This window comes from Cebus imitator, unplaced genomic scaffold (genome assembly GCF_001604975.1).
Source record: "Cebus imitator isolate Cc_AM_T3 unplaced genomic scaffold, Cebus_imitator-1.0 Scaffold0, whole genome shotgun sequence".
In the NCBI taxonomy this organism is placed as follows: domain Eukaryota; kingdom Metazoa; phylum Chordata; class Mammalia; order Primates; family Cebidae; genus Cebus; species Cebus imitator.
The window spans coordinates 18,705,270-18,725,699 of record NW_016107315.1 but is presented as its reverse complement, the minus strand read 5'-3'; the positions used below and the strand labels follow the sequence as shown (position 1 = coordinate 18,725,699).

The following is a 20,430-nucleotide window of genomic DNA, read 5'->3' as shown; positions in this document are numbered from 1 at the left end:
AAAAAAAAAAAAAAAAAAAAAAAGAAAGAAAAGAAAAGAAACAGCCAAACAGAAAAATAGGCAAAAGAAATAGTCTATTCCCCAAAAGGGAAACTCAAATAGCCAATAAACATGTAAATTGATAAGCAACATCACTATTATACAAGGAAATAGAAAATATCTTTTTTTTTTTTTTTTAAACTTATCACAGTGGCAAACCCTTTAAAAATGCTTTGGCTGATAAGGGGAGGTGGGTACTCACCACTGCTGGTGGGAATGTAAACTGATAAAACCTTTGTGGAGAACAATGTGAGTACTATTAAAATTTTAAATATACACACCATTCAGCCCAGCGATTCAATTTTTAGAAATTTACCCTAAAAATACATTCACATATTCTTTACAATAGGCTCTGAAAAATGAGAAACTACCTAAATATCCATCCATACAGTCTTATTTCACAGAGCAATTAAAAAGGAGACAGCTCTAAATGTACAACACAAAATGCTCTAAGATATATAACCTGAGTGAAACTGCAGGGTACAAAACGGTGTATAAAATACACTGCCATACAGTAATATGCTTGTATATGCCGGATAACTCTGGACAAGACGCCAGTCACAGCGATTGCCCCTGGGGAAAGGAACTGCACAGATGGGGAGTAGAGGATTTCCTTTTTGCTAATCTATCTTTTTTCTATTAAAAACATTGAGGTAAACCTCTCCGTGCTAACATGGAAGATCTCCAAGACATAGAGTTGAGCAGGGGAAAAAAGTATAATGTAAATTCTACAGTGGGATATATATAGAAATATGTATGTACATATCTACACACACACACACACACACACACTGTATACACTAGACATGTATGTAAACGCATTGAGTAAGAACCAGAGGAATAAAAACAAAACTGATTACATGGGTTGTTACCTCAAGGAAAAAGACTAGAATGGCAGAGTGGGTGGATTCTCCAGGAGTTTTTCACACTATCTTTGTTGTTTGATTATTTTTAGCACAGGAATAAAATCATATATTACTTGTATAATTAATTGTTTACTTTTTCTTTAGAAACAGGGTCTTACTCTGTCATCCAGGCTGGAGTGCAGTGGTGCGATCACAGCTCATCGTAACCTCAAACTCCTGGGCTCAAATGATCCTCCCTCCTCAGCCTCCCAAGTGGCTGGGACTACAGGTATATGCTACTATACTGGGCTAAGTTTTTACTTTTTATAGAGAAAAGCTGTCACTATGATGCCCAGGCTGATCTCCAATTCCTGGCCTAAAGTGATCCTCCTACCTCTGCCTCTCAAAGTGCTGTGATTATAGGCATAAGCCGCCATGCCCAGCCCATGTTTGTATAATCAATTTTTGATAGTTTTGATGTACACCAGAATTAAGAACCATTGTTCTATCAGGCTTACTATTCTAAGCACCAAAGCTGTTTCACACACTTTTCATAATCTCACAGGTCCTAGAGCAGTGCCTTCTATTAATGGGAGTTTCTGCTCTTTAATGAATAAATAGAGGAAAGAAATGCCTCCACTTATACCACCTGCCATCAGCAGGCCTCATACCAGTACTTCTTCACCACCTGACGGGTTCTAAACAACTCTTGGACTTGATGTGCCATGTCCTTGTCCCAAGCCAACACCATTACGCCTGTGGTTTCCTTGTCCAGCCGGTGGCACAGGTGCAAGGGCTCTGCCTTGTGGCCATGAAGCATCTTTGCCAGGATAGGTAGTACATCACTGATGCAGAGCTGGACCCCAGGGCCACCTAAGAAGGAGAAAGCCAGAGGTTTGAGTGGCCAGAAAAAGATCTTACCAAAGAATTACTGGGAAGAAAAGCCCTTAATGGATAAACTGTTAATATTTTCTAGAGCTTTACTACTGAAGGGTGGTCCAGAGACTAGCAACAATGGCATGTCCAGGGAGCTAATTAGAAATGAATATCCAGCTCCCAACCTAGACTACTCAATCAGAATCTGCATTTTACAAGCTGCCCAAGTGATTCATAAGCATATTGAAGTTTGAGAAGCACCGTTCTAGAGCATGTGGCTTTCATCTCAGACATCTTTTGCAAGACCATGAGGCCCTTGAGAAGCATTAAATAAGAGTGATTAAGATGATGGGCTTTGGGGTTAGACATTCCTGGGGTTCTACTCTACTCTTCTTACTAGCCCTTCGACCTTGGAAACATTACTTCTCTTTCCAACTTTGCTTTCTTGTTATAAAATGTAAATATCTGGAAAACAACTTCTTTGGGGAATGGGAAGGCAAAAGGCTGTTGTAAAAATCAAGCGAGAAAAAATTACAGAAACACTGGGCAATGTCTGATTCAATTCCTTGTCTTTATGAATGACTATCTCCGTATCACCCCAAAAAGCATTACCTTCTTCTAATTAAAATGGGCCTTCTCCCTCTGCAAAATTATTTCACAAAAGCATTTTTTAAATCAATCTTTCCTGACTCACCTCAGCTGTTCCTGACAACTACACTCGACATTTGTTGAAACATTTGAGTATACACTAAATTCCAGTCACTCTAGGGTTGTATGTTATGTATACTCCAAAACAAACAAACGTGCACACACCCCACACACACACACACACACACACAGCCTTATTTCTTATGTATCATTTTCTCATTCCCAGTGTTGATGGAAGATAACCTTTAGTCTAGAAGCACACAGCCTTTGCATATCTCTACAGTGGTCCCTGTAGTCTGCACACAGCATATTCCACGAATTGCTGTTTATTGTCAGATGTTTGGAAAGTGAGGGCTCTTATTTATTTCTGTGTCCTGGGTGGTTCCTTATATTGGACGGTAGTCTACAAAGGTTTAATTAATTTGAATGCAAGGCTTCAGAGTGCACCACAATTAACGTGTCAGTTTTCCTCGATTGTAGCAGAAAGCAGCTTCCCCTTTCCCACGTGATCCTTACCATGCACAGGGAGACCGTAGGGCTTATTGATGACCACAAGGTTCTTGTCCTGGTGGAGAATTCCTCGGGTTAGTGCCTTAGCAAGCACGTTAGGGTGGACTCGCTGTAGCTGCTGTGTGTACCGCACTAATTCTTGCACTCTCCGCTGAACAGGATTTGTGGACACCTAGGGAGAAAGGAGCGGTGGGGAATGCCTGGTGCGGAAGCGGGAAGAAGACTTTCCATAAAGGTCTGGGTGAGAATCTAAGTAGGGAGTGACTATCTTTGCATCAGACCCGCGCCTTCCTCGAGCAACTTGAGAGCAGGGGTACGCGTCTGACTAACCTGCGTAGCCACGCAGTGGTTAGGACCGAGCCTGACAGTAACCAAAGACCCAGCTCAAGAGAAAACACCGTACCCTTACTGACCCCTCCCCTTCGCCTTCTCCCGACTCTCCCACCTTGCGTCCAGGGTATTGACTTACACGCAGTCAGAGGACCCTTCTACCTACTCCCCGTCTGGGAAACCAATGAGCGCACTGCCTTTTGGGAGTTGTGGTCTTTTCGCACTCACCGGCTCCTTCTTTGTGACTTGTTCCTGTTTCTGGGCTCTGAGCTTCTCCGCTAATCTCTGAGCATTTAAGGGCTCAGAGGCAGCGGCAGCGGAACAAAATGGCTTTGAGATGAGAATTAAGACACTCCCTAAACCCTGGCTGTTTCCCCGGATCCAGAAGCCCAACACGCTCCACCTGGGAGCCGCCATCTTGCTAGGAAGGGCGGGGCGAGCCAAGACCACGCGGAGAAGGGATACGAGAGGGAGGCGGGAGTGGGTGGGCTCTGCGGGTCACGTGCGGGGTGGAGCCTGGGCGAGTCACGTGGGTCGGTGCGCGCTCAGTGCGGCTGCGCCGGCCGGTAGCTGCAGCTGGAGCGGTGGCGTTTGGAGAAGACGCGGTGAGTCAGTAGGGAAGCCGGGCTAGGGCTGGGACATTCTGGTGCCTCAACACTTTAACGTTTTCCGCTTCCCCGGGATTTCCGCTCAAGAAGAGCACTGGTCTGAGAGTCGCTTCTCCTTTTGGTACACGATCCCACCCAAAAGCTCCTTCCCGCCCCCGCGCCCCTTTAGAAGCGATGTCCCATAAACGCTCTTCCCAGAGCCCTCTTAGGCGCCGACGCCGTCCCTCTTAGCCACTCAGTCTCCGGTTATCCGCCAGTCCCCTGCGGGACGCGTCGGGTACCCTCTTGATCGGATGCCCGGATCTCTGTAGCCTCTCCACCCTTCGTCTTCCAACTCCCAGACTCGGTTTCACGTTGTAACCTGTCCTCCTCTTCTAAGGATGACGGTCCCTTCGTTTATCTAGGGCCCCCAGCCCCTGTTTCCTACTTAGGGAGCAATGTGTTTTTTTCTGTCCTTCCTCAATAATTCATTTCTTGGGGCTCCTCCCTACCTTCCCTACTCCTCCTAAAGAAAAGACTGAAAGTATACGGAGCACAGACCTTCACTTTTCCTGTTTCCTTTATTTTTCCTCTCCATAGTTGCAACCACACCAAACCCTTTCTCACGAGATGCGATGTTGGGATTCCCTTTCCCAAACTGCACGCGACTCCCTCTGATTTCACTCAGGGGTGGCTGGGAAGATAAACATCTGTTTGTGATGGTAGCGTTAAAAATAACTGGGCTACACCTGCCATTTGTTAAGAGGAAGGCTTATGCTGAGTTCAGAAAGAATGTCCTGAAAACTAATGGATCTGTGACGATAGAGGAAACAATTTTTTAAGACTGCTAGAACGAGGGCTGCCTGAGGAGTTTATTAGAGAACGGGTAGTTAAATTAGATTTGGGTTCTGCACGTCCGAAGGGGATTGGCAGAAGGGAGCCATACCAACAAGCTACAAAGTTGATCAGGTGGAGCTACCCATAGAAGATTCAAGTTGAAGAAGAGTTTTAACTAGAGGTGTTAAGTAGTGGGGAGGCTTTGAAGCTTCTTTCGTAGACAGAGACTCCTTGAAAGTGGAATTCTGAATCTCGCAGTTGAATGCCGGACAGATGGAAAAGGAAAGGGTTCATTGATAGCATGAAAACTAGCTACAATCCAGGTGGTCAGTGATGAGGTCATACTTCATTCCGTGGTCTTTTTCCCCTAACCTGTAACTGTACTTTTAAGTTTGAATGGATTATGAGTTATGCAGGTCAAGGCATACTCTTGGCAGCTACTGTTGATCTGTGGGTCCCTGGAAGACTCTTTTTTTTTTTTTTTTTTTTTGAGACAGAGTCTTGCTCTGTAGCCAGGCTGGAGTGCAGTGGCGCAATCCGACGCACTGCACCTCCGCCTCCTGAGTTCAAGCGATTCTTCCGCCTCGCCCTCCCGAGTAGCTGGGACCACAGGCGCGTGCTTTTTAGTAGAGATGGGGGGTTTCACCATGTTGGCCAGGATGGCCTTGATCTCTTGACCTTATGATCCGCCCACCTCGGCCTCCCAAAGTGCTGGGATTATTGGCGTGAGCCACCGCGCCGGGCCAAGACTCTTTTTTTTAAATCCACTCACCTGGCACATAGTAAACTCATCTGTTAGATGGCTGAAGTGCATCATAAATGTGCGCTAGGTGTGTCTGAACATTTTGAATTGTCTTATTTCTGTCAATGTTTAGCCTGAAGAATGAAGGTAGAGGCAGATATATTTGTAAAGTGGGAAAGAAGCAAGGCTTGTGTATGTTTCTGTTATAAGGCAGGTGTAAATGCAGATCAGATATAAATGCAAAGAATTCCAGGGGAAGTGGTAAACAACATATGTTTCTCCTGTCATCCCCCCTCCCCCGACACACACAAATTTACCAGTAGGACAGAGATCTATAAAAGCTGAGAAATTCCACCCTAAAAGAATTATTACCTTCCATGCTCCAGACCTGGGTTCTAATTTCACTAAATAGTTGAACATCACGTGTTGCTTAGATACTTGAAGCTCCCTTTTCCAAGGACCCTGAAATTTTGACATCAAGACTTAAATTCATATCATTACATTAATTAAAAACTTGTTTTGGGTACAGCACATTTGTGGTTTTGTGTACAGCACATTTGTGGTTTTGTGTGGGGGATAGGAGAACCTGTTTCTACACTAACCTTATGGCATTCAAGAAACTACACCTGTTCTTGCAGAATTGGCCTTCTGTGGCAGGAAACAAAATGAACCAACTCATATGTCATTGCTAGTGACACAGAGCTTGTGCGCCTGGGTTTCAAGTGAACTCAAAGCACACACTTAGTGACTAAGAATAAAAACGGTGGTCCCTTTCCCCTGGAGAAGGAACTTTTAGGTTTGTCTTGTTGAAATTTTGTAGAGAAATTTAAAGAATTCAAAGTTTTTGTTTGGTTTGACAGTACAGCTTTAGCCAGTGTGGGTACATAAGTTACCACTTCCTTAATGTTTCTCCTGTGAGTTTAGGCACTTGATGATTTAAAATAGAGTTGTTCTCAGCATAAAGAATTTATGCAATTTCATGTCTTTTTTTTTTTTTCCTTCAATTTTCAAAGAGCAATAATCACCCCTGAGATTAACCTCATTGGCTTCCATACTGCCACTGCAAAAAACTCTTTTTTTTTTTTTTTTTATCTCTATGTTGCCTCCTCCCACTTCCGCATTCAGCTGGTCCTTTTTTAGTCAGTTCACTTCTGTGCCAATGTCACAGTCCATTTGTTGGGAACTCCTCTTGTCTAAACTGTTTTCTGAGAACAAGAAAGAAAATTCTCTTAGTGATTCCTTCATTCTTGCAGAGTACAGCTCTGTTCAAACATGGCTTATTTACATTGATTTTAATATATCATAATATGTGCCCCCAAAATAACCATGTAAAGAAGAACTTGATAGTTTCTTTTTAAAGATATTTCCCAGTCTGTGCAGGAAGAAAAAGGCTGCCTTTGTGTTTCACAGGTATAAACAAGGACTGACTAATAAAGGAACTTGTGTTTATCACAAATGTAAGATTAATTAGTGGCGTAAAGTTAAGTTACACCTCCTCAAACTGTGATTTGCTAGTTGCAGATTAACCAGTGATCCCGTTTCCTCGAAGAGCAGGAAGTACTTCATTGTTTTATAGTTTTAGAGAGATTAAAGGAGGTAATTAGCAGGAGCTCTCAGGAGGTGTCCTGGAAAGTGCAGTCATCGGGAGCCAGGAGGTGTAGACTAGTCCCAGTTCAGCCCTGTGAACTTGAACAAATAATTTGGGCTTCAGTTTTTTGTCATTTAAAAGATCTTTGCAACTCTAAGTTTCTAGTCTACGAAGATTTTCCACTGATACTTAAGTACTTCTCTTTCAGCCCTGATTTGTGGATTTATTTCAGATTTATCTTGAATACATTTAGTATTGACACTAAGAAACTGGATTCTTCTCTTGTCCCCAGAATTTAACTTTATGCCACAGAGCTAATGTTTATATTTGGAAGTTACTTCCTTGAGTGGTGTTGGAATATACCTTAAGATTTCCTAAATGGGGTGGGGCACATGGCTCACACCTTAATCCTAGCACTTTGGAAGGCCTAGGTGGGAGGATCTTTTGAGCCCAGGAGTTTGAGATCACCTGGGCAACACAGCAAGACCTCTTCTCTACAGAAAATCACAAAATTAGCTGGGCTTGGTGGCGCACCTGTGATCCTAGCTGCCCTTGAGGCTGAGGTGGGAGGATCACTTAAGCCCAGGAAGCCGAGGCTGCAGCTACAGTGAAAAGTTTCTCAGGCCAGGTGTGATAGCTCACACCAGTAATCCCAGCACTTTGGGAGGCCGAGGCAGGTGGATTGCCTGAGGTCAGGAGTTTGAGACCAGCCTGGCTGACATGGTGAAACGCTGTCTCTACTAAAAATACAAAAATTAGCTGGGTATGGTGGCATGCACCTGTAATCCCAGCTGTTTGGGAGGCTGAGGGAGGAGAATCTCTTGAACAAGGGAGCTGGAGGTTACAGTGAGCGGAGATCGCGCCGTTGCACTCCAGCCTGGGTAGCAGAGTGAGACTCCGTCTCAAAAAACCAAAACAAAACAAAAACCATTTCTCTGCCCTTCCTATCTCGCAGTCCCATTTTTTAGAGGCAACCACTCAATTATTTTCCTCTTTTTCTGTCTTTACGTAAGTTGTCAACATCATCAGTATTCTTAAAACACCATATGACAAAACCAGTTTTACCATATAGTTTCTATGCCATTTTTCTGGTCACAAAATCATACCCAACTTCTAAATAAAGACCAAAACATTTCTACTATGAAATACTGAAACAAGTAAGATATTCACCCACTTTTTGGTGAGTCAGTAAGTTGCTGCAGTCATAGTGGTGGTGGGTTAAATCAAGGAATAAATGTGCGCAAAGTGAAAATTGTCAGAAGCATCTCCTACCACCATGCTCAGTTCCAAAACAACCACCCATAGGGCAGGCTCACTGAGAGCTTTTGTGCCACATCAGTTATTGTTGTGCATTTGGATGATTACCAGAGACTTTGCAGATTTTTATTGATGGTAATTTGTAGTCATTCATGCATTTTCCAGCTCAGGCTCACAGGTGGCTAGAGCCTATGCCGGCAGCTTAGAGCACAAGGCCGGAGCCAGCCCTGGACAGGACACCATATATCCCATAAGGTGTGCGTGCATGCACACACAAACACAGGGACCATATAGACACACTAGGTAACCTAATAGGTACATCTCTTTGGGACGTGGGAGGAAAGCAGCATATCTGGAGAAAACCCACACAGACGGTGACCTCAGCCAGCACTTATTTTCTCATTAATGTTATGAAAAAACGAGGTCAAAGAAGAATGTTTTCTGAGGGTCTGCTGTATCTTCTTGTTGCTAAATAGTTGGTTTGTTATTCTTTCTTGGTTTTCCCCTCATGTTTGGTCTGTTGATTTCTTGTTGCCATAGATTAGTATTTAGCTCTTGCATCCCACCACTTTCCTATTTTTCCATGCCCTCTACCCCCAGTATAGTTCTATTGTAAATTTTTTGCTAAAACAGGGAGCTTTTATGTACTTGCACCTTTGTCAAATACTGTTCACTGTGAGCTAGATGATCTATTACAGTGTGTTCCTCCTGGTGTGTAGGTTGGCCTTCACCTGTGTTTTTCAAGTACCTGCTGTTAATTTTTCCCCAAATGCTCCAATATATTTGTCACATTCTTACCAGTAACATTTTCTGTGAGCCCAAGTCTGTTTATTAGAGCCCCGCCGCCTCCTCCTCCTGCCTTTACTGTTGCTCTCAAGAGCAGCTACCCTGGTATCCTCCCGGAGCTGCCCTTTCCTGTGCAGGAACCGTATCTTCCTATTTCCGGGCTTATGTCATTTTTTTTTCAAAGCACTTACTCCAGTTATTTCTAAGAAGTATTTGAATGACTTTGTTTTGCCCACACACTTGTTTGATAGTTTGGCAGTTACGTAATTCTAAATTGGAAATCGTGTTCTCACAGAATGCTGAAGGCATTGCTGTACTGTGTTCTGGTATCTGTAATTGCTCTAGAGACATGGTGATTCAAATCCTTCTTATGTGACTGTATTTGGTTTGTTTTCTCCTCTTCTGGAAGCTTTGAAGATATTCTCTATCCCTGGTGTTCTGCAGCTGTATGATGTGTATTAACAGCATGGTGTGGGTTTGTACTCAGCTGTTTTGCTGAGTTCTCATGGACAGTTTGATTCTGGAAATGCATGTCCTCTTGTTATGGGATGTTTTCTTATACTGTTTCTGTGATTTTTTTGCTCAATCTTTAATTTTTTCTTGATACCTTTTTGCAATATCCATTCTTGTTATGTGGATATGGTGGGCTCTGAGGGCCCATTGTAGTGTTTTGGTTTCCTTCCTCTGCATGGGCTCCATTTCCTCCTGGTGATATGGGCCTTTGCCCCTGTGCCTCTGTCTGGATATGTCTTCCCTCAGATATCCAGTGACTTGCTCCCTCACCTCACTTTGGATGAATCCACAAATCTTTGTTTAAATGTCACCTCAGTGAGGAGAGCGCTGGATTGAGAAGTGCAGATCCCCATCTCACTTCCGTACGTCGTTTCTCTCCAGGAGCGCTTCCCACCATCTAGCATCCCACGTATTTATTTACTTGTCTCCCTCACCACTAAAATAAAAATGCCGTGAGGGCAGGGGTTTTGTTTGTTTTGTTAACCTCTTTAACACCAGCTTCTAAAACAGTGCCTGGCAATGAATAGATGCTTAATAATTTCTTTAAAGAATAAATTACTGCCGGGCGCGGTGGCTCAAGCCTGTAATCCCAGCACTGTGGGAGGCCGAGGCGGGTGGATCACGAGGTCGAGAGGTCGAGACCATCCTGGTCAACATGGTGAAACCCTGCCTCTACTAAAACTACAAAAAATTAGCTGGGCATGGTGGCGCGTGCCTGTAATCCCAGCTACTCAGGAGGCTGAGGCAGGAGAATTGCCTGAACCCGGGAGGCGGAGGTTGCGGTGAGCCGAGATCGCGCCATTGCACTCCAGCCTGGGTAACAAGAGCAAAACTCTGTCTCAAAAAAAAAAAAGAATAAATTACTTCTTTTATCATAGCATTTCTTCAAATGTCTAATAATTGTGACTGTTCATTTTTGTTTCGTTTTTTTTGTGACTTTAAATTCCCAGGATGGGTCTCGTTGGGTGGTAGGCATTACTATAGGGTGATTGGTATATATGAGTTTTGTGTGTATGTTTGTACAAATGTATATGTTTGCCAGTATTTCTTTAGCTGACAATGCATTGGTTGCTGGGACAATGACAGGGGCTTGGAGAACCTTTTGGTATGCATCTTTTGACGTAATCTGTATTTTCAGTTCGTCGTTGCTCCTGTTGATGTATTTTATTCTAGACCCATTTCAGATTTCAGTTCATTTTTCTCTAAACCTCTGGATTTGGAGGTGGAGAAAATAGATGAAAATAGATAGTGCTCTGGCTTAGCAGGGGGTCAGGAAGAGAATTTGTGCATTAGTTAATAGACTATGCCAATCCACATTTTAAGGTCTGCATTTAAAGCTTGCTTTCCATCTACAAAAATTCATTGAAAAATTGAGTGCTTCTCTCCTGCACCTCACGTTCTTGGTTTTATACCTTGAAAAAAGAAAAACTCCTCTGTTGCCATTTTAATAGGGTACTTGGAAAAAGATTAAAAGGTAAACACTTAAGAACAGAAGTTATCATGTTTTATATTTTTAGTGTCACAGAGTGCAGCACAGTAATATCACATAAGAAGCACAAATTTCTTGTTTTCTTCATTTTTTTAGAAGCTTATCCTTCAGCTCTTGTTTGTTTATCTTATTTATTTATTTATTTATTTTGAGAGAGAAAGAGAGAGGATCTTTCTCTTTTGTTCAGACTGGAGTGGGCATGATCATGACTCATTGCAGCCCCGACGCCCTGGGTTCAAGCGATCCTCTCACCTCAGCCTCCCAAGTAGCTGGAATCACAGGCATGTGCCACCATGCATGGCTAATTTTTTAATTTTTGTAGAGGCAGGGCCTCCCTATTGTTTATATGCCTTAAAAGTCACATTAACAGAGCGTGTAAGAAACACTCTCTTTTTAGCTGTCTTGCTAAGGAACAGGTTTGACATCTGTTGCCAGAACTGAGTACTTCACTGCAGTTTTACAGACTCCACAAAAGTCTCGTCCATGGGACTGGGGTGTGTCTACCCTCCGTTGACTCTTCCTAGATTCCTGCTCATCCCCAGTGCCTCCCTACCCCCAGACACTAGAAATAGACTGCTTCTTTCTTTGTTCTACTGCAGAAAACAGGCACTACTGTACTTATTAAAATTAACTTAAAAAAAAAAAACCTCGGCCAGGTACAGTGGCTCACGCCTGTAATCCCAGCACTTTGGGAGGCTGAGGAGGGTGGATCATCTGAGGTCAGGAGTTTGAGACCAGCCTGACCAACATAGAGAAATCCTGTCACTACAAAAAATACAAAATTAGCCCAGTGTGGAGGTGCATGCCTGTGGTCCCAGTTACTCGGGAGGCTGAGACAGGAGAATCGCTTGAACCTGGGAGACAGAGGTTGCAATGAGCCAAGATTGTGCTGCACTCCAGCCTGGGCAACAAGAACAAAACTCTGTCAAAACAACAACAAAAAAAAACTCAAGCAGTGCTTGAGTTTTTTTTTTTTTTTTTTTTTAATAAGACATTGAATGAAAGAAGCACTTTTTTTAAAAAAAAAGGAGGAGCTAGCCAGGTGTGGTGGCTCATGCCTGTAATCCTAGCACTTTGAAAGGCCGAGGCAGGCAGATCACGAGGTCAAGAGATAGAGACCATCCTGGCCAATATTGTGCAACCCCTTCTCTACTAAAAGTACAAAAATTAGCTGGGCTGGGCGTGGTGGTGCATGCCTGTAGTCCCAGCTACTTGGGAGGTTGAGGCAGGAGGATTGCTTGAACCCAGGAAGCCGAGGTTGTAATGACCTGAGATCGTGCCACTGCACTCCAGCCTGGTAATAGAGCGAGACTCTGTCCCCCCAAAAAAGGGGGGGCGGTGCTTATATATAAGAAGATTTATGGTTTAAAAGCAGGGGCAGGTCGATCACGAGGTCAAGAGATCAAGACCATCCTGGCCAACATGGTGAAACCCCATCTCTACTAAAAATACAAAAAAATTAGCTGAGTGTGGTGGCACACACCTGTAGTCCCAGCTACTTGGGAGGCTGAGGCAGGAGAATTGCTTGAACCTGGGAGGCAGAGGTTGCAGTGAGCCGAGGTTGTGCCACTGCACTACAGCCTGGTGCCTGGTGACGGAGTGAGACTCTGTCTCAAAAAAAAAAAAATAAGAAAAGCAAGGGCAAACTCCAATGAATGAGGTTTTTAGAATTGATATGACCATGAACCCAGGATGCTCAGACTTATTCCCACAGTTCCTCTTAAAAACTGCTTTTCTGCACATAAACCCTAATGTCAGCAGTGGTTAGCTCCACATTGGATGAAGGGGGACTTCATTTTGCTCTTTCTTTCATAATTGTTCTTTACATGCTTCCTGCAGTGATTTGCTACTTTCAAATCTGGGGGAAAGGTGCTCTCTTTTTCCTGAATGAAGTGTCCACCTGCCTCCCTTGGGCCCAGGCTGACAGCTTTCTGGCTGCTCCCTGAAAGTCCTCTTCGGTCTTCCACTGACCTCTTTCACTTCCTTAGGAAAGTATGTTTTTAGTCTCCCTAACCCATTTTCTCTCTTTTTTTTAAATACCCTCAATTGTTTTCTCTGGCCACTTTTTTTTTTTTTTTTTAAAGACTGATGCTTGACTGGGCTTGGTGGCCCATGCCTGTAATCCCAACACTTTGGGAAGCCAGGGCAAGAGGATTGCTTGAGGCCTGGAGTTCAAGACCAGCCGGGACAACATAGCAAGACCCCATCTCTACAGAAAAATTTAAAAATTAGCCAGGTGTGGTGGTGCTTACCTGTAGTCCCAGCTACTCAGGAGGCTGAGATAGGAGGATCCCTTGAACCCCAGAGTTTGATTCTGCAGTGAACCATGATTGTGCCACCACACTCCATCCTGGGCAACAGAAGAAGACTATCTCAAACAAAAAAGACTGATGCTACCTGCTCGGCAAAGCAATGTTTTTAGAGCTATTTCTCCTAAGTAGCCTGGGCTTTCTAGTTGTGCTGATGGCTTTGGTGACAGATAATGCCTTGTTGTTGTTGTCGTTGTTGTTCTTGTTGTTTTAAGAGCTTTCAGATTCTTATTTCAGATCTAAACAGTGCTTTCAGCTCTCTCTTCACCTTCAGATCAAAGAGAATAGTAGGCCGGGCGCAGTGGCTCACACCTGTAATCCCACCACTTTGAGAGGCTGAGGCAGACAGATCACTTGAGGCCAGAAGTTCGAGACTAGTCTGGCTAACATGGTGAAACCCCATCTCTGCTAAAAATACAAAAATTATCCAGACATGGTGGCATGGTCCTGTATTCCCAGCTACTCAGGAGGCTGAGAGAGGAGAATCATTTGAACCTGGGAGGTAGAGGCTGCAGTGAGCTGAGATCAAGCCACTGCACTCCAGCCTGTATGGCAGAATGAGACTCAAAAAGAGAAAAAAAAAGAGAATATTAATTTTCGGTTAATTTTCATTAGGAAAAAAAGAAAATCCTGAAAAGAATATCAAGCTTTTTTTTTTATTTTTTATTTTTATTTTTGAGATGGGAGCCTTACACTGTTGCCGGCTGGAGTGCAGTGGCACAATCTTGGCTCACTGCAACCTCCACCTCCCGGGTTCAAGCACTTCTCCTGCCTTAGCCTCCCAAACAGCTGGGATTTCAGGTGCCCACCACCACACCCGGCTAATTTTTTGTATTTTTAGTAGAGACAGGGTTTCACTATTTTGGCCAGAGTTTCACTATTTTGAACTCCTGACCTCGTGATCCACCTTCCTCGGCCTCCCAAAGTGTTGGGATTACAGGCGTGAGCCACCGCGCCTGGCTAAATATCATGCTATTTTATTTTAAGGTTACAGATTTACTTTATTCCCTTTAGTTCATATTCTCTTGTTTGGGAATGATCTAAATACATTATTCTAAAGTATATGATAGTTTTTTCAAAATCAGTAAATACATATGTTGGTGCTTAAAACAGAAAGAAATAATGGCCTATAAATATTACCACGTAGCTTATTTCTACTATTCAGAGACCTGTATAACCTAGGATAAGGAGCAGGTTGTTGAACTGTTTTTTGGCTTTTAAGTTTGAAACACAGTCTGAAAGTACCCTTCAGTATTGAAGGGTTGCCTGACTGAAACTTAAATGGGTATCTCCTGGGCCTGAAGCACAACTGAGATCTGAACTGCAGGTAGCATTTTGGGAGTCCTTAGCATTTAGTTGGTGTTTTAAGGTCTAGGAATGAATGGGGTGGGAAGGGAAGTGAATAGAGGATAGAGCCCTGTGGATCCTTAACATTCAGGAAACAGGGAAGACCTCCCACTGGCAGGGAGGGAAACCAGGAAAAGACGAGGTGGATTTCAGTGTCCGGTGTTTCCAGGAGGCAGAGGAGGATAAACACCAACAATTTCATTGAATTTTGCCATAAGGGTATTTATCTCCCATAAAGCTTTCCTTGATGTTCCTCAGGCAGAAATGCTCATCCCCTTGGTACCTCATCCAGGCATATTAAACTTGGCACAAACATGTTATAAAGATTTGTTTATAGTCCTGTTTCTCCAAAGGTGTAGACTTGTTAAGGGTGTGGCACACGGCTTGTTCATTTTTGTGAGACAGTATTGTTTTGTGTCTTAAAAACATGGACACTGACTCCATGTCTAGTACGTAATAGAAAACAAAGCTATAGACTTTCAACAAAAGTCCTATGTGATCCTGATTTCTTGTTGTTGGAAAGGATAAAACTAAGTAAAAGATAAAGACACTCCTCCAAAGCAGGTGAAATTTTTTCCATTTAGGGATAAACAGCTTTCAACAGGTGAGTGGTGGCTGTCAGCCACAGAAGGTATTTGTTTGGATAAAAAAATACTACAATTTTACCCACTGATCCTCATTGTTGCAGCTCAGGAAATTAGAAATATCAATTGATCCCTGGCTGGGTGCGCAATCCCAGCACTTTGGGAGGCCAAGGCAGGCGGATCACCTGAGGTCAGGAATTCGAGACCAGCTTGGCCAACATGGTGAAACCCTGTCTCTATTAAAAACACCAAAAATTAGCCAGCAAAGTTGTGGATGCCTGTAGTCCCAGAGATCACACCACTGCACTCCAGCCTGGGCGACAAGAGCGAAACTCCATCTCAATCAATCAATCAATCAATATCAGTTGATCCCTTAGGCTTTAATTAATGGTAGATACACACTCATTCAATCAGCAAATATTTGAACATTTTCTACACCTTATAAATACTTACTGTATAACAGGAACTATGTTACAGGATAGGGTTACGATGATAAATAAATTAGACACTGTACTCGTTCTAGAAGGGCTTTTATTCGTGTGGTAGAGGCCAATAATTGCAAGTACTGAGACATACAAACTAGGAACCGAAGTATAAATGAACTTGTAGTAAAGTAAGTGGAAAGTCAGGCTACAGATGGTCACATTTAAATTGAGATGCCAAGGAGGAGCTTGTGGGGAGGCCCGTACAGAATACTGCTCTGAGGAAAGGCTGCAAGCCGGGAACTTGGGGGTTGGGGGGGTGGGGGCGGTGTTCAAGCTGCTGAAAGAGCCCTGTGAGCCTCAAGAGCCCAGCGAGTAAGGGAGGGGCTGGATGGATGTCCTGTGGATGGTCACGCCAGGTCTCGTAGCCACAATGAGGACTATAATATTATCAAACACAGTGAGAAGCCATGGAATGGTTTTAAAACATGACAACCCAATTTGTGTTTTGAAATCTCTGTTGCTGCTACATAAGTTTGTCCTTTTTCTCTAATTGTAAAGTATTTTAGATAGATTTAATATGTAAAATAAGAGAAACTCATTTCTTAGCTTGAAATACTGGTGCCCTTGAATCATTTGCCAGAAATAGTTCTTCCCCTAAGAATCAACCCTTAAAAATCAGTTTACAGCGTAGACATCAGAGACTTGAGTTATAAAGTGATCTATATATAAAATGTTATGGTGCCAGACAATAGTCTGGGAACCTTAAGTTGAAATTTTCTTCTGCGTTCTAGAATCAGATTACATTCACTGTTGGGACCACTGGCATATCTGAAAAATGATAGTCTCAATATTGATTTATTTGTGTACAGTTTTCCCATTTGTTCCATTTAAAAACTAAAATGGCTTTTTATGGTCCTTATTAAAAGCAGTTACAGGGTGTTCTTTCATTTGAGCTAGTTTGTTAAATAAATATCTGAATGCCTACTATGTACCAGGCACTGTTCTGTACTCTTGGACTACATCCATAAACTAAACAAAGAATCCCTGTCTTTGCATGGCTTACATTCCAATGGAGGAGGCGGATAACAATAAATGTAATTAGGGCCGGGTGCAGTGACTCACACCTCTAATCCCAGCACTTTGGGAGACTGAGGCAGGTGAATTTCTTGAGCCCAGGTGTTCAAGGCCAGCCTGAACAACATGACGAAACCCCATCTCTACAAAATACAAAAAAATTAGCCCTGTATGGTGGCATGCACCTGTAGCACTGGGAGGCTAAGATGGTAGGATTGCTTAAGCCCCGTGGAGGTGAAGGCTGCAGTGAGCCATGATCATGCCACCATGCTCCAGCCTAGGTGACACAGCACGAACCTGTTTCAAAACAATTAGAGTCATACTACTAATAAACATAATTCATATGTTTTGCTGTGTGCTGTGAAATAAAAAGTAGAACAGCTAACAGGGTGGGGGTATAATTTTAAATAGGACGATTAGAGTAGCATCACTGAGAAGGTACGATCTGAGTAAAGGCATGGAACCTGTGCAGATATATAGAGAAAGAACATTCCAGGAAGAAGGAACCATCAGCCCCAAGATCGGGACGTACCAGACCTGTTTGAGGAACAGTGTAGAGGCCAGTGTGGCTGGAGGGAGGGAAGGTGAGAATATCTTGGCTTTCTAGGAATGTGTTTCTCCTCAGTCAATTTCAAAAAGTTCTTAAGTCAAAACAAATGAATAATTAGGCAGAGAACTTCCATCCCATGAATGTTCTGCAGATGGTAACCTATAAACACCCAGACTCATGTCTTAACTCAAATTAGGTAATTTGGAAATAATGCAGATGTTCCTTAAATGCAGTTTATAGGGCAGCTGAACAAACAAAGTCTCTTTTATGTAAATAAGAAACTGAAGACTTTTGCTATTCCAGTTTCTAGATCTCCATATTAGAAGCCAAAAGGCTCTACTTTGCAGCAGAGGATGATAAAGATGCCAAGTGCACTTGTCTCTAAGAGATGCAGGGACTGGGTGAAGATTGGGTTTAGGGAGAACTGCCCTTTAAGGGCAGCTTTTCTTAGGTCCCTGTTTCTTTGGAGCTCAGTAGCACCAAATACTTTCCAGTGTTTTATTTGACGATCCACATTTTCTGTTCTTTGATGCAGTGAAATTTTCCATTTGTTCCCTAAGTTTCCAATCTTAAATTTGGCACACTACATTCATAAGGTCCTAATCGATGCCCACTATAGTAGAATATTGCCAAAGCTGTGTGTGCATCATATGTATTCTATGGGTGTAGATCATCAGCATTGTCTTTGTTTCAGATGCACAATACTTTTTATAAAGAGGCACACCCGGTTTCTTCAGTGAGATCACTAGCGCTGTTTCCAGTCATACTTACCCACAGCTAATTCTTTCCCATGTTGTTTCTGAATTTTATTTTTTATAGGTATCCTTTTTAAAAGTATCCTTTTGTAGTTTCTTAAGCTTCGGATTGATTCCTTCCCCAATTTGTCATGGTTGATCAGTTTGAATCCTGTTCTGTGAGTCGCTGTTCATTGTTTGCAGCTTAGTTTTCCATGAGGTTGGCATGAAGTATGATTACTAAAGACCTGTAATCCCAGCGCTTTTTGAGGCCAAGGTGGGCAGATCATTTGAGGTAAGGCGTTCGAGACCAGCCTGGCCAACATGGTGAAACCCCATCTCTACTAAAAATACAAAAATCAGCTGGGCGGTACATGCCTGTAATCCCAGCTACTCTGGAGGCTGAGGCAGGAGAATTGCTTGAACCCAGGAGATGAAGATTGCAGTGAGCCAAGATTGCACCACTGCACGCCAGCCTGGGCAACAGAGTGAGACTGTCTCAAAAAAGAAAAAAAATTGCTAAAGAAAATGTTCAGAAACATGGATATTTGACTTTCTGAGGCAAAAAATAGTCCACATTCTTCTGACAGCCAAAAAGGAAAATGGTATGAGTTGGTATCACTGTGAGTTAGAGAGGCCCTTGAGAAATTTAACAAGCCTTTTCTCTCCTTCCTTCAGGCAGGACTGCATATATCACCCCCAGATCTACTAGTCTGCTCTCTTTTTCTTTAAAAGGAAATGCAACTACCTCTTCCAGCTTCCAGTTCTGTTGCCATTCTAAATAGGAAGGTCAGGAGCCTAGCGTTGGCCAGGTGCAGTAACCAGCTGCAGTAACCACAGCACTTCGGGAGTTTGATGTGGGTGGATCACTTGAGCCCGAGAGTTGAAGACCAACCTGGAAAACGTGGTGAAACCCTGTGTCTACAAAAAAAAAAAAATACAATTAGCTGAGCATGGTGGTTTGCATCTGTAGTCCCAGCTACCTGAGAGGCTGAGGTGGGAGAATCACCAAGCCTGGTAGTCGAGGCTGCAGTGAGCCATTTTCATGCCTGGGTGATCTTGTGAGACCCTGTCCAAGAAAAAACAAAAGAAAACAAAAAAACCTAGCATTTAGTAGACTTACATTTATTAACTGTTGAATGACAAAAGAGAGAAATTGAATGCTCTCAAACCAAGCTTATTCTTAAATCCCCCTTTACTTTGTACTCTGATAACTGGGTTTTATATATAATTAAGAACCTATGATGGGTGTTTATTCAATTATTTTTAATCCATTGTATCTGTGTAAAATATTGTACACTTGAATGTAAACTCAAAAGTAATTGCGTAATGATTAATAAAGTGAACTTGAGTGACTTTTTTTGTAACTCTTAATGTTGTACAACATTTATTTTCCTTTTAATTCTAAAAATAACTGTAGGCCGGGCGCAGTGGCTCACGCCTGTAATCCCAGCACTTTGGGAGGCCGAGGTGGGCAGATCACAAGGTCAAGAGATCGAGACCATCCTGGTCAACATGGTGAAACCCTGTCTCTACTAAAAAAAAAAATACAAAAATTGGCCAGGTGTGGTGGCACACACCTGTAGTCCCAGCTCCTCGGGAGGCCGAGGCAGGAGAATTGCTTGAACCCAGGAGGCGGAGATTGCAGCGAGAGGAGATTGCACCACTGCACTCCAGCCTGGTGCCTGGCGACAGAGCAACACTCTGTCGCAAAAAAAAAAAAAAAAAAACAAACAACTGACACAGGTCTACTTCCTATCTTTTGTATCCTTCTGTTCCTGGTTTTGTTATTGATGGGTTTTGGATTCCATTCTCACAGCCTGGGGACCTCCAAGACATTTCACCTGCTGTAGCCAAGTGAATTCACTTAATCACTATGGACATTCAGTTATACTTGAGGGTTTTTAATCGTAAAATTTTTAATTTTCAAAATTTGTTATTTATTTATTTATGAGATGGCTTCTCACCTTGTCACCAGGCTGGAGTGCAATGGCATGATCATGGATCACTGTATCCTTGACTTCCCAGGCTCCAGTGATCCTCCCAACTCAGCCTCCTAGGTAGCTGGAACCACAGACATGCACTACCACACCTGGCTAATTTTTGTATTTTTGGTACAGACAGGGTTTTACCTTGTTGCTCAAGCTGGTCTTGAACTCCTCAGCTCAAGCAGTCTACGCACCTGGGCTGCCCAAAGTGCTGGGATCATAGGTCTGAACCACTGCGCCCAGCCAAAAAAACTTGTTAATTTTCAGTGTTATTTAAGTTATTTAAGTTAGAAATCCTCAAAGAAGTGAAAAGGGGTGAAAATTAAGTGGGATATACTTACTAAGCATTTTGGTTTTTTTTTTTTTTTTTTT

General features: G+C 42.9%; 2 protein-coding genes across 7 annotated transcripts in view; one reads left to right on the top strand and one right to left on the bottom strand.

Moving 5' to 3' along the window:
- Positions 1 to 3,706, bottom strand: part of RPUSD4 (RNA pseudouridine synthase D4) — a 10,233-nt gene extending 6,527 nt beyond the window's left edge. Inside the window, exons 1-3 of the mRNA XM_017527678.2 lie at positions 3,477 to 3,706; positions 2,925 to 3,090; positions 1,556 to 1,757 (exon numbers count right to left, since the gene is read on the bottom strand). Coding sequence (XP_017383167.1) covers positions 1,556 to 1,757; positions 2,925 to 3,090; positions 3,477 to 3,665 — 557 coding nt within the window. The 5' untranslated portion in view covers positions 3,666 to 3,706. The remainder of the gene's footprint in view (positions 1 to 1,555; positions 1,758 to 2,924; positions 3,091 to 3,476) is intronic.
- Positions 3,707 to 3,750: 44 nt separating this feature from the next.
- The window catches only part of FAM118B (family with sequence similarity 118 member B), a 54,069-nt gene continuing 37,389 nt past the window's right edge, over positions 3,751 to 20,430 (top strand). For 5 of the 6 annotated variants that reach the window (XM_017527522.2, XM_017527470.2, XM_017527575.2 and 2 more), the window contains exon 1: positions 3,751 to 3,853. The gene's annotated coding sequence lies outside the window, so the exon portion shown is untranslated. Of the gene's footprint in view, positions 3,854 to 11,042; positions 11,061 to 16,759; positions 16,770 to 20,430 lie in introns of those variants that run through there. The other variant, XM_037736277.1, reaches the window with a different exon arrangement.